The sequence below is a fragment of the Rhea pennata genome, chromosome Z (genome assembly GCF_028389875.1).
Source record: "Rhea pennata isolate bPtePen1 chromosome Z, bPtePen1.pri, whole genome shotgun sequence".
Classification (NCBI taxonomy): domain Eukaryota; kingdom Metazoa; phylum Chordata; class Aves; order Rheiformes; family Rheidae; genus Rhea; species Rhea pennata.
Genome location: NC_084702.1, coordinates 72045328 through 72059840, shown reverse-complemented (window position 1 = coordinate 72059840; position 14513 = coordinate 72045328). Strand labels below are relative to the sequence as shown.

At 46.5% G+C, this 14513-nt stretch overlaps 1 protein-coding gene across 1 annotated transcript in view; it reads left to right on the top strand.

Moving 5' to 3' along the window:
• Nucleotides 1–14513, top strand: part of DNAI1 (dynein axonemal intermediate chain 1) — a 138116-nt gene that overhangs the window by 91298 nt on the left and 32305 nt on the right. Inside the window, exons 17-18 of the mRNA XM_062600032.1 lie at nt 1855–2003; nt 2903–3002. Of these exons, the coding sequence (XP_062456016.1) occupies nt 1855–2003; nt 2903–3002 (249 nt within the window). The remainder of the gene's footprint in view (nt 1–1854; nt 2004–2902; nt 3003–14513) is intronic.

The following is a 14513-nucleotide window of genomic DNA, read 5'->3' as shown; positions in this document are numbered from 1 at the left end:
TCAAAACATAGCCTTGAATGTTACAGTTCTGTTGGATGCAGACAGATCTGGTAAGGCTCTTACTGCTAAAAGTCCTCAGGTATTAGGGACTTTAATGCAAGTACTTGGAATGACAGCCAAAAAAGCACCCTCTCTCTTGTGTCAAATTACTCATGACCTATTCTGTGTGCTCCTAGCAAAGTAACTTTCAAAATAAGCCAAGTACCAATTTCCCTGGTGGCTGAACATTAAGAGTTACGAAGTAAAGCTATGGAACATGCCATTAAAGGAAATTTCACTACCATAATTACACAGAGGAACAGTAGCTCAGTGACAGTGTATGTACCACAGTATTAGCAAGCTACAGACACCACCTCCTCCTGCCAGTGTATCTCAGTGGAGCATGAGCCGTATTCCCATTGCCCACTGTAGCAGTCCTCCCAGGAACTCGTTTTAGCATCCTGAATTCAGTACCTGTCCTAGTGCACAAGGGCATTGGAAATAAAAAAGGCCAAGTACACAGACAGTGAATGTAATAAACAGTAATGTGTAATAAAGAATTAAGCCTCATGATTAGTTAGAGTCTGTGCAGTCCAAGCTTTAGTGTGCAAGAATTAAATTCACGTTAACACTTCAGCAGTCCTGCTGCTCTGGCAGATGATGTGTTCTTGCATTAGGGAATAAAGAAAGGTCCTGAACAGTCCCTACAGTAGCTGTACTGAGGCAGAGTGAATTGAACCCACGCTTACTACATGGATGTGGCTCACATGTCAGCACACAGCCAAGAGGACTTTCCTTATCAGAGAAGGGTCCTTGCTGCTGATGAAAGAAGCCTCCTGTCCCCTCTGTGGGGAGGAGAGTTGGGGACAATAACCTCATTTCTCTGTGAATGCAGAACTGATGGAGATCTGGATCTGGATCAAGTTCCACATCCTGCTAGTGCACACAAGCAGATTTTAATTTCTCCTCCTGCTGCGTTAACTTACGCACCAAGTGACTTTTCCAAGGACCCCAAATGTTTTCTAGTTCTTGCTCACGTCCTCTGTTTTGCCATTCAGTAGCAGCCACAGCTGTGGTGCTGCTGGGCTGGCACTTGCATGCATACCAGTGTTTGTCCCATTTGCAGGCTGCTGTTGGCTGTGTTGTGGGGTGGCCCAACACGTTGGTGCAAGAGGAAGGGTTACAGGTCATAGCTGTGTGACAAAGCAGGCTCTTGGTATGGGCTGTTGCAGGATGATTGCAGGGCAGGAGCTTGTGGCATGTTTCCAAAATCCCTCAGAGGGTCTGACAGTTCATTCCTATGGCTTATGCTCTAGCTGAGAGCAGCATTTCTGCCAGTATTAAATGCAACAGTCCAGATGCAGGTTCCCATTCGGCATATCCTAAACTGCTGACCCACAGGACTGGGGGCTTATGGCTGGAGGAGGAAGCACTCTGTCCCTGTGCCATTTCTTAGGCTTTTCCTTGAGCATCTTCTACCAACTGCTGTCAGAGATAAGGAATGACCTAGATCGGGCTATGTGCTCCTGTGCAACATAACAGCTGTTTTTCCCTGCCTCTCTTGAGATGCCCCAGGAGCCCAGGCTTGCAGGAAGGTGATGGAGTTTCTGCAGTGGAGAATGGGCTCCGCAGCATGGCTCCAGCTGTAAATTAAACACATCTTTGGCTCCAGTCCTCATGCCCAGCAGAGAGGTGCTCAGTTTTTCCTGCCAGTGGGGTGAAACAGCATGTGCTAAATGATTTGGTTTCTGTAGTGCCTCTGGGTACTGCCCCCCTCAGAGCCTGGCAGGCCTCATAAGTATTCACAAACATTTTTATCCAAGAATACCAGCTCCAGAGGAAGGTCTAGTTACTGACTAGTTCTTTCCATTGCAGTGTTCAAAATGCTATTCAAGCCAGTTTCTGGATGTGTTTGAAGCCCATCACATGGCTGTGGATGCAGTCAGCTGGAATCCCTACCATATGAAGGTCTTCATTTCCTGTAGTTCTGACTGGACAGTCAAGATCTGGGATCACACCATCAAGTAGGTCCTGCTGGGTCCTAGTGTGGTTGGGAAGGTCGTCCTCATCCAGGCCGAGATGCAGGCTGCAGATGTTGACTCTACTTGAATCTCAGTCACAGTTTCCCCGTTTACTGGACATATTGCTAATTACTCTCTTATCTACCTTGTTTGGGGCTGAAGAATCAGATTTGCCCTCCTTAACATAGTCTGTCCCAGAGATTGGCCAAGTGGCACAGCTCAGCACAGAGCTTAACTGCTTTGCTTTGGACCTGCCTTTCTTCAGACAGCACCTTCTGTGGCTGGATTTTTCCTCTGCAGCAATGATACAAAGAAATGTCATGTGCTGGCATATGGCCTCGGGGGCCAGAAACCTTTTGAGAGCCAGAGAGGCAAAAAAAAAGAAAAAAGAAAGGAATATTTAAAAATACCTAATGAAGTTCAGGGTTAGTGGTTGAGGAATGTCTGGTTTCAATCAGGAAATTGATTTTGTTGTAAATCAGAGTCAAATATTTCCTGTTGCCAATACTGCTCTAATATTCAATGGTATTGTCAGAGGTCCAGAGAGGGAAATCACTTTTTCCTGTATGATCATTAACCAGAGAAACTCCATCTCACTGTGTGTGCAGAGGAAGCTTTCAAAGTGCTTCCAGAAAGAAGAAATGAGCTGCCTTTCTGCTTATCACACTGGGACCAGTCCAGGCCTGTTTTGGTGGATACTCAGCTTTCCTTTGCCTTCTGGGGCCTTTTGCTCAAGTGCTGACTGATAGCTGACGTAGGGAAATATCCCATCCCTCACTTCTGCAGTTGGCTTTGAACAGCACAGCCCACCAGGCTGCAGCATCAAAGTGTTTATATCTGTATTTCACTTCCAGAGTGGCATAAGTTTAAATGAACTCTTCTCCCTTCGTCTCTCTTTCCAGGACTCCGATGTTTATTTATGACCTGAATTCTGCTGTTGGGGATGTTGCCTGGTCCCCTTACTCCTCCACTGTCTTTGCTGCGGTCACCACTGATGGCAAGGTAAGAGGCTGGGAGCAACACTGCTCTGATTCAATCTGGGAGAAAGTCAAGAGAGTTTAGGGTTGTGCACGGAGGAAAGGCGAGCCCAAACCTGGCCAAGCACCTTGGGAAGCTGAGGATCTTCTGCCAGCAGCAACCCATCAGCAACTGGGACTGAATTGCCTGAAGTGTGTGCTGCTTGCCTAGAGAGATCAGGGCTCTTTTGGTAGCTCCACATCCTAAACACTATCAGTTCATTTTTACTGAACGTGATTTCATAGGACACAGAAGTCATAAAGCAACAGAGGTGAGGAAACCTAGGCAACAGCATTTCTTATTCCTTCTTCCCTGAGACCTACCATACTCATACAAGCTACAAGGCCAGAAATCTCTCAACTGCACTGCAGTGGTGCAAATTCTGTAGTTTGTGCTAAATCAGAAATTTGAAGGCTTTAGGAGATACTAAGGATCAAATGCACATCTCACTGCAGCCTTGATAAACCCTTCACTGATGCAAGTTTCCCCTGTCCTCTAAGCACAGGTGCTTTTCAGTGACCAAACACAACCACTAGCATAAGCAAGTCAAGCCTCCCTGCAGATCTGGTTTGTTCCTCTTGCTCCAGGGATTGGAGATAGTCAGAGAACAGAGTGGAAAGCAAGACAGGGAACAGGCTGCTTTTTCCTATGCTTTCATGTCCTTGGCATGTATATCCCTGGGCATCAATTGCTCATTCCTTTCTACACTGCTCCCTCTGTGCTGAGGCAAGCATGGCACACTCACACAACTCCCTGCTTCTTCTCACGTTGACCTTAGCAGTGCACATGTGCAGCTTGCAGGGGGTAAAGGCAAAGAGAGAAAACACATACCTCCTTCTATATGAAATCGGCTCATTAACCAATGTATCCATAAGGGTGGAGAAATGATACGGCAGAGCAGAGCCCCCCCAGCACCATCTTACATCGGAGCATTGCTCCCAAACCTCCAAGGCATAAGGAAGCAGCAGACTATGTACTCACATACATGTTTATATTGATATTAAAAAATCAATTATAGCAATAGGCTCAGGGCCAGCCAATAGAACTTTGTTCCAATTAGATAAAATGAGATTAGCATTTTTGCTATTGTGAGAGGCTGTCTCCAAGAGTAATGACTTGGTAATGAAGTACTTAGAACAATCCTAATGTTGGGATGGTGGTAGTTATAGTTTTGCCCCTAGCCATCCATCCTAGTAGCTCAGATGGTTAATTCAGGTCTGGCAAGCAGCCAGGACACGTGGCTATCTGTCAACACTGTTTTTGTACTGTAAGACCACATTGCTTTGTCACCATGGGCTGCATGTTCTGCTGGCGTAAATGGAAAGTCTGCATGGCTTGGCCAAATTACTGTAGCAAAAAGATGGCCTTTATATATCTGTATCAGTGAATCGGTGCCTCAACAACTTTATTGCAGTTTAACCTTTTTGCTATAGAAAAAATTAATTTCACTGATATCATGGCTTGGGCTGTGAAATTGTCTCTCCCAAGCTAAGTAATGGAAATATCATCTGTACTGGATCACATGGTCTCCCAGGGAAGTTCAGGATGCTGCAGCCTGCAGAAAACAGTGTTGTTGCTTTTCGCGCTGCTGCCAAGTTGTGATCGTGATTTGACCCTTTGTTCATGGATCTGTCGCTTTTCCTATACGCCAAATGAAGGACCTAAATATCCAGTGTTGCTAATGCCTAAACATCCTTTGACTCATTCCCCACAGGAGTTGTGTGACCTCTCCAAACCTAGCAAGGGTCCTGCAGGGGTTCACAGCTTGGACTGAGTGCTGGGGTGAGCAGCAGACAACTGGGGTGGGCACCCCGGTGTGGCCTGGTGCCTAACTGTGGGAAAGAAGATGGGGCTGTTTGCAGGCAGTGATACACCCTGGGCAGCGTGAGCAGATGTAGTGTGAGTGCTGGCTGTACTTGGTTGTCTTATTCACACAGTCAAGGTTCTGCAGCGACCGCTCATCTCCAGGGAGGTTTCAGGCTACTCACTTGGGCCACGCTCTTTGTTAGGGCTTTATCAACTACACAGAAGCGCCTTAGGACTTGACCAGAGTTTTTTTCATGAGATTTTTCCATCCCACCTCTAGCTTGTCTTAGCCACTGCTGCCATGACTCAAGTTGTGTTGTTGCACATTAGCTGCATCATCCGCTGGCCTGGAGTTTGTATGAGAATGAGACAGGGCTAAGACAGAAGAGTAGCTGGTTTGGGAGCACCACATCCATGATATCCTAATCAGGATCATTTAATTCTTTTATCCTGAACTCTCAGAACAGTGATCCTCAGCCAGGAGCAGCCCAGCATTGGGTTGTCTGACAGGAAAGGTCCAGGCAAGAGCTGCCTTCCCATTGCAGTAGATTGGCCAGGACTGATGCTGATGATAGAAATCCTGGTCCCCTCTTCTAGCCACTAGCCATGTTGATTGCAGCAGGGTAAGCCTGAAATATAGTTTAATTTCTTTTTTAAACATAACCTTTTAGATCTGCAATGGAAATAGGGTAAATAGTTGTTTACAGCCTTTCAATTCCTGGATACACTCCACTTTGTAGCAGAACTAACTTCTGGAGATTAACTCAGTGCCTAGCAAAGGGCAGGCTCCATTAATGCTGGGAAAAATCTATGTTAAGAGGCTACAGAAAACTACGGGACATGCAACCATAGAATAAAACATTAAAGATCTCTTGTTCAGAAACAGCCACTAGCTTTGTATCCACATGTAATTATGTCTGCACAACTTGAAGGTTGCCTGGAGGTGGTTTTAAAACTCAGGCCCTAATTGCAGTCTTAAAGGGATGCTTGACATGTTTTGAAAAACACACTGTCTTACTTAAGTTGATTCTATGCGTCCAAAATGTGTGAATCAGCCCCCCAGCTCATAAGACTGGCTTGGGAATCAGGGTATTTTTTAAAAAATGAGGCTAATTGTGAGGTAAAAAGCTCACAATCCCATTACTCCAGGAGGTGAGGATTTAAGGAAAGGTATAATTATCATGGGAATTATGATAAATCATGATCATTGCCAGCAGGGCATCTGCTCCAGACAGCACCATCTCTTCATAAATAACCTGAGCGTACACGTGCTGCAGCCGGTGCAATGGACACTGGCTGCTGCTGTTCCCCTTTATCATGTTCTAGGTAATTGCCTTAGTATCCTGCTCTGCCTGATGGCAGTTTTATTTCAGAATGAGCATGAATGATTTGCAATGAAAATTGAGATAAAATGAAATGATCCCTGAGATGTACGCATCCGTGCCAACACTGTCTGAACAAACTCCTAAATCTATACTTAGGTGTCTAAATAAGTGGCCTGATTTTAAAGGGACTGGACAGCCAGCTGCTTTTATGGAAGCTGGTCTCCACCTGATATACTTGGAGTGGCTGTTAATGAACATTCAGCTTTGGTTTCGGTCAGTTTGCTAAGTCTGCTGCAGTTAGCTCTGTGATTGCATCTCAGATGACACTTACTTTCCTTGAAGGCTCCACAGTGGTTCCTAAAACAGACAGGTGGAGAGACCTTGTGTTTCTAAATATGAGTCCTGCAGCTCAGTCGACTGGCAGCAGTTCTGCCGATCCCTCCAGGCTGCCTGCTGCTTCAGTGGCTGGGGTGCAGATGCTGATGTGATGACGCTGAAATAAAATGAGATTAGAGAACACCATATTTTAGTGGTTTTAGGTTGTAGATGGCAAAAACCTGACGTGGAGAAAAAAAGCTAGTTGGGATGAGAAACCTGCTTTGCATATAAAAAACTGTGGAGGTGGATTTGGATGCTTGGACTTCCACATTTAGGGCACAAGAGAGGGAGATCTGGGGACACTGGTCAGCTCATGGCAAGGACAGAGGGCATGAAAATGGGGAGGAGAGGAATTCAGTCCCTGCAGCAGTCAGCAGGATTCACCTTGGGAGTTTGCTTTGGCCCCATCTTACTTACACTTAAAGCAGAAGTAGACAATGAAACATGTTAAAGTGGGAATTGGATACCTGAAATTTTCCACCTGGGAATTTTTTTGTACTTACTTTCCTTATGTAAGGAGATGGTGTTGGCAGGTTGTGCTCTACAAGGCCAATGCCATAGACCTCCAAGTCTGGCTTGCTTTGAACATGTGGATTCCTTCTCATGCTGAATTCAGGATGATTGTTACCACTGCTAACAAAGCCAAAGATACCCATGTGACAAGTGTCCCCGGACAGCTGTGGGCCACAGCTGCCCCCTGCAATGGCCGTAACAGCATCCTCACTTCAGAGGGTGACAGGAAGGTTGCAGCATGATCTGTGAGCAAGACTGCAGGCTGCTAGCACTCTGCGGCCTGGGAGGTTTCAGGACAAGTCGGGTGATATTCTCCATTCTTGCTGAAGGTTGGATCACAAAAGAAGATACAGATAGACCTGTTAGGAGGGATTAGGAAGGAAACTAAATGGAACATAATGCTGTGATTTTTTTAAAAGACTCGCTTTCTCACAGTGTGTATGGTCTAGATAGCTTTGGGATATGACAGTGAAGGCTGCACCACTCCTCTGCCTAGAAGCCACAATTCTTTAAAGTCTCTGTATTGCTGCCCCTGATTTTGCCTCCCTGACATCTGCTGGAAAGGCAACATAGCAGGCAGCAAGTGGTCAACAGTTTAGAACGGTGTCAGGGAGGTTGTGTTCTCTGTGCTGCTTGGAGGTTTCAAGAGTAGACTAAGTAGAGCCCTGAGCAACCTCATCTGATGTCAATGCTGAGCCTGCTTTGGGAAGGAGCTTGGACAAGAGACTTCTGGAGATCCCTTCTGACCTGTGATCCTGGGACACTATGGAGCATCCTTTTGAGAGAAGAGGACCCTGGGAGTTTTAGAGCAGGTGGCTCAGGAGCATGTATTAAGTTCAAGTCCATTTACTCTCATGTTTTTGTGAGATAGTGGCTGTGTCCTTCATGTCTAATGCAGTGAAAGCAGGGTGATGTTATAGCTGCCCTTAGTAAATATTGATAGCCTCAAGATAAATGCCATCCAAGTGTACACTCTGCAGAGAGAGCTGCTCAGACATACGCTCCCAGGCTTTTCCCCCTTTACTGGAGCTGTTGACCTTTCAAGATATGAAATACTTGAAATGGCCCAAACCTTCAGGAAATTAGCTAATGTTTTGTGTTGCTCAGGAAGCAAGTATGCCCTTTCTTGCTTATGTAAACATATTTTACTGAGCAAATGCTTTGAGAAATCTTGAAGACTAGGTTCCTGTTGTATCTCATTTATAATATAAGATGCTGAAGAAAGGTCTGCCAGCTCGGAACCCATCCTCTCCCTGCTAGGAGAGAAATACTTGTTTAGTACTGGCATCAGTGTCTGTTCTTAGAGCAGTTCTCAGAAACTTGCTGCCTATTTAATGCTGACCAAAGGCAAAAGCCCATTTCTGTCTTTAAAATGCTGGAAGATTTTGCAGATAAAAGGTTTGCTGAGCCTTCCACCTTTGCAAATATTTCCCTGGGTATTTTGGACCCAATCCTGCCCTCCCTGTGGAGCATGAATCAGGTCTGCCAGCAGGTATCTCAGCGTTAGTGCTTGTGCCCAAGGGAGCTCTGATCACGAACCCCTCACTGCTTCAAATGTCCCTGCCGTGTCTGAGCCTTTCCTCCTGCCCACCTGCAGCAATGCCCTTTCCCCGGGTGTCTCCAGCCATGCTGTCTGCACCCCCTTGCTCCCTTCTCCCCCAGTCCAGCTGCAGCCCATCCAGGCCTTGTGGGGCTGCCCCTAGCCCTGCTCTGCTGGGAGCGGGACCTCTCGCTGCTCTCTGTGCCGTGGCCAGGGCAATAGCTGGGGTGCAAAAACACTACACGAGTGCAGGTCCCTTTTGCCCTTGCCTGGGAGGGCCTCCAAGTAGTCTAAAGTGGGCAGGGACTTTCTAAAAACGGCTTCTAAGCAGCTTTTGCAGCAAAGTGGTTGTTTTCTGGTAAAACCGCTCATTTTCTTCTACCACAAAAAGGCTCCCTCTCACTCCCCACTGAATCCTTGAGATTAATGTGAGCTGCTGGGGGAGTCACATCTGCTCTAAAGCAAGGGGCTGGTGACATGTCAGAGCTGGATGATGTAGATGAGCAGTGTCCCTGGCTTAATGCTGCCCTCCACTTGCTCCGCGCCGGGCAGGCTTTCTTGTCCTTGGGGTTCCCTTCTCACCCCCCAGCCATCAGATGCTCTGCTCTGTGATTCCTTTCCCTCAGCAGCTGCTCTGGGAAAAGAAAGGAGGCCCAGAAGACCTTGGTGTGTCCCTGCAGGACCTGAGCAGGACCTCTATCCTGCTGCAGCTCCTGCTGCTCTACAGAGTGCTCTGGTGGGCTCTGAAGCTGAAGCTGTGCGTGAGGCAGCTCAGGACACTGCTCTTTGCTGCCTCGTGCCCGTTAGTTACCAAGTCACGGGTAAGGTGGCTTTGTGAGCGCTGTAGCAAGTTTCAGTGCAAAGTCAAACCAGTGATTTTAAACCTTTTTCACTGGTGGCTTTACAGGGATTGTTTCTTACACAGATCCTCTTGGCCCAGTTTTTCGTTACTAGAGCTACTGCTCTTTCAGGACGTGAAATATATCCTTTTAACCCAAACAGCCTACTGCGATTAAGTCATTTAGCCACACAGAATCATAGAATCATAGAATCAGTAAGGTTGGAAGGGACCTCCAGCAATCATCTAGTCCAACCTCCCTGCTCAGCAGGGTCACCTAGAGCACGGGAACCGAGCTTGTACTCTTCTGCTTGTATGAACATATCTGAGTGAACAAATGGTTTGTACAGCATCTCCAAAGATTTCTTTTATTAACCTGCTTGACTTTACATGAAAATCTACCGGGGCACTGAGCCCATCAGGAGTAACCAAGACAGTTTAGAAAGCTGCTCCTAGCTGCTTCTCTGCTCTTACCTATAATACCCTCACTTAGGTTTGAACTTGCAGGTGGGGATGATTGGCATTAGGACCATTACCATGCTGAAAGCACCCAGATGTCTGTTCTACTGCATGCAATACAGCAAAAGCTTAATTGTTTGCATTTTCATAATAACTTGAAATTAGTGTTGGTTTGTACTCAGTCAAGTACTCAGGAGGACAACATTTTTGGAGAAATTAGGTGACTTAAAAATTATCCTGGAACAAATCATTGAACAATGTATTTGTAAGCCCTGGCAGATCGAGGAGCAGCCGGTTTAGTAAGTTTTTAATAATGCCATATGATACAAAACCAGTCGAATTCAGTTTTTGACAGTAACAGGCTGGGTAGGTCAGAGGATGTAGACACAATAGAGGTTGACTTCAGGAATGCTGTTGCCATGCTGCAAGTGGGAAAGTGAGAAAACCACGCTGCAGGTGAGAAGGTGAATGTAACACAGTGGAAACCCATCCTCAGCAGGGTGAGCAGTGCAGCTAGGGGTGCTTCAGGGATCTGGGCTGGCACTGAAACCCAGCAGCAGTTTGGATGGGACTAATCAGACAGGACTTACAAGTGCTTTGGAGGCAGAACTGGGACTGTAAATGAGCTTGACAACCTCAGCAGCAGTTTGCAATTGGTGAGATGAAATTCAATAAAGACAGAAACCAAATGTGCAATATGAAATGAGCACTAATTGGGGAAGCAGCAGGGCTACAAAGCTGGCTGGGGCTGGGGATTGCCTGTGTTGCCACGCTCTTGCAAACACATGGCAGCTGTACTTCTGAGTCGCAGCTGTGGAGACAAACCTGGGGAGATGCAATGGGGAATTTCCCCACGAGCACAAGCAGGGCTCAAGCTGAGCTTTGGATGCTGGTCTCAAAGGAAGAGTCATCTCTGCTGTTACAGAAGAGATTGCAGTGTAGCACAGAAGTGCTTGGTGCTGTTATCAGCCTAGTTATCTCAGGAGTTCAGCACAGATTAATTTCTCTGTTTGGCTTACACCTTTCAGAACTGGTTTGGAAAGTAACAAATTAAATTTAGTACAAAGCTGAAGAATAAAAGGAGAGTGTGTGAGGAGGTGTAAGAAACATTAGCTCGATTTGTGATTCATTCCAAAGCATGCTATTAATGTTAAACAGGAAAAAAAAGAGTCATAGGTAACTTGATAGAATCATATTAGACCAAACTGAAGAGCATCAGCTCTGGCATAGGATGTAGCAGCTGCTTAGTACTAGACAGCAGCACTCAGGAGCAGGACAGAGATATGAAAGAGATGATTCTAATCACTAAGACTATCAGAGCAGAATCAGGTTGGCAGAAAGTAGTAACTGGCATAGAAATTAGCTAGGATAAACAAGCACATTATTGTAAAACAATATAACTGTGTTTTCTGAAGAGGTTGGGTGGTCAGATCTCTGGTCATCAGCCTAGCTGAATGAATAACAGCTCTTCTTCTATATGCTGAAGCTTTGGCTTCTTACTGGCTCATGGCAGCTGAGTCAAATCAGCTGAGCCTGATGCTGTTTTCCTGCTATGTCGAATCAGGAGCAGCCCAGTTCCTGCTGAATGAGAAAAAACTGAGAGACACAGTCCTAAAGTGAGGCCCTCCCTGAGATATTAAGCCTAACAACACAGGCCTGCTATTCCCTGTTACATCACCCCTGGCAGCAGGCTGGGGTGCTGTGAGTCAGAAGGGTGCGTTGGGCCTGCTCTCTGCACCCCTATTTGGGGCTGGCATTGGGGCAGGATTACTGCAGCCTCCTTGCAGAAGCAGGGAGCTGATGAACGTTTCTTTCCTGAGTCAGGTTCCCTTTTGCTCCTGCTGAGCCCCTGATGACCCCGTACATTGGAGGGACCAAGGAATGTCTTAAAAAATCTTATGTATAACTTGGAAACATCCTCTGAAGGAGATTGAATGTTTTGGAGCTGCTTCATAGCTTGTCCTGGCTGTAGTGGGAATATAACAAGCACATAAATAAGGCCTCCACTTCATGGCAACTTGGTCTCAGTGCAAACTGGGGCTGCTTTGCTCACCATGTGTCTTTGGGATGCTCTGGCAGGCAACCTGATGCTAGGTGAGGGCTCGGGGCAACCTGCCAATTTGTTAAATATATTACCTAAGGTTTGAAACAAGTCAGCTCTGGGGTTTGCCCATGGATGAGGTATCGTGATTTTCAGTCAAGAAAATAAGGGAAATCCATCACAAAGACAATAAAAGCCAAGCAGCGAGAGAGATGCCAACTGATAAAGGGCAGCGTCATACTAAATCATCCCTCACCTTTCACTCTTGCACTGATTTTATTCTTTATTGCCAAGTTACCAGGTATCTGCACTGTTCACGTATACAGTCCCGCACCCCACTCACCCTGTCTTGATTCTGGTTACCCTCAGATGTTTCTGAGCAGGCTACCAGTGCCTGGACCATACCTGGGGCCTGAAAGCTCATGAGCCCTGGAGAAAAGGACAGCAAAGACTGTGGCCATTGCAGACCCTACCTATGTTTAAGGCATGCCATGAAGGCTGGGAAGGTCAAGGTAGATCTCAGGTTCCCATCTTAGTGGGCCATAAAAGTCAAGTAGTTTGTTCTGCTGTCAGAGAGATTGATTACCTTTGGTTAGTGCTATTCAGAGGATCCAGCTCTCCACCAGATCACTCTCTGGGCTTACCGGGCTGATGTCCTGCCTCCGCTCAGATCTCCTGAGCTGCAAGGCCAGCCTGGCCAAAGACAGGATCCTTTCCATGCCTCCACAAGTGAGTTGCTGGCATTTCAAGTGGCTCCAGCATGCAGTGGGCCTCTAATGGTAGCGCTGAGGCCGTAGGGCTGTGGGTGACAGCACAATACAAAGACCGCAGGGTCCATGTCACTAAAAAGCTGCTGTGAACTGCTGAGCGGATGAGAGACCGGTCTGACTTTCAGACTGTAAGCAGTTTGCAGAGCTGGTGGGGAGAAGTGACTCAGTTAAAACTCTGAGCATGATTTGATGCTGGAGATAGAGTAATAGCCTTGGACTTGCAGTGTGCTATGCTTATAGAGCAGCCATGCGAAGCCTCAGTCAGGAGCTACTGTTTTTTTGGAAGGTGGAATATAGTTGTATGATTCATAGATGGAGGAGCTGTAGGTCTGGATGTGGCTGAGCTGGATTCCTCCTCTGGCTGTTCAAGAGTCAGGCATCAAAGCAGCTCATTTATGCCAAATATTTTCGGCAACTGTAACACAGCAGTTATATCCATTATTGCCTATGCATCAAGCATTGAGGCCTTGTTGTTACTTTGACAGTAATTTAGACATGATCTTATTGAATAGAAAGTATCTGACAGAGGTTGCAGGATTCATCTGATCCCAGCTCAGAGATAACTGGGCATCTGGTTAACTTGAGTGCTCCTCTCTAGAGGGTACTGACTAATCGAAATTACTGTCCATGCACCATGGAGAAGTTTGCTTTGAACATCTGCCTGTCATATCTACCATCAGACTGTCTGTCACTTCATTGCTGGGAGTCCAGATTTCCCGTGACGGTTATTGATGCCAGCTTATTAATCCCCATGCTGCAAGGAATTGCTTCACTGAGCTTCATTTGGAGGGTTATGTATGTCCTCCTGCACTTTTTTGGGGTAAGCATGCAGCTTTACAGGGACTATAAATAAAAGCTGTATGTAGCTCAGCTATAATAGCTGAGCTGAGGGGAGTAAAGGAGCGTTCTTAAATTTTCCCATATTCAGCCATTTTCACCTTTCCTTTTCTTCCCTGTCTCTGCCCCTCCCTTCCCAGGTTTCCTGCTCTCAGAGCATGATTTATGTCCTGTAAGAAAGTGGCTACATATTGTTCCTCAGGACTGTGTAGCAAGAGAACTGAAATGCCCATTATATAAATGCGTATTAGCAGCAAGGATGAAGGTGTCTGCTGTGATCTGCAAGCAGCAAAGACCCTGCGGATCCCTGGTTTGTTTCTAAGTGACCTGCAGAACGTATCTTAGAGAAGAAAGTTTGTTGTCAGGAGACTGCAGTCCCTCTCTGAGATCATGCCCCACAGTGGAAACTCTTTTTGAGGGCTACAGATCAGTGGTTTGAAACTCCTTCTCCATAGTTTCTGAACTGCTCATGGATGAATGTGTTGGAGAGGCAAACAAGGGGCTCCACCATGCTACAGCACAGCACCTCCCGGCACCTCAAAGCAGGGAGGGAAGTGCTGGGGCGAGCCTAGGCAGCATGAGAAGTGGCATCCAGGGCTGGCAGGAAAGAGGGGGCTATCCACACTGGGGCCCTCACTGGTTTCTAAGCGCAAACAAGAATACTTCTTTGGTCTGCTTTTTGTTCCTAGGCAGCTCTTGATGCTGTAACAAACCCAAACAGGTGTCCCAGCACAGAGCAGTGCACTGGCATGGTGTTATATGCTCTTTAATGGGGTTTCCATCATGGATTAGATTGTTTCCCATCAAAGCTATGCTTTCTGCTTTCAGGGCTATGAGCAAGTTGCTGTATTTCCTGTGGATTCATTGAATAGTTGTGTCACATTCTGGAAGGTGTCACTGCCTTGCTGTGTTGCTGGAGATAAAAGTGTGGGTGCTGCTATGGTTTTGAGTGAGGAACTGGGGGCCAGAGGCATAGAAACAGGCTTGCC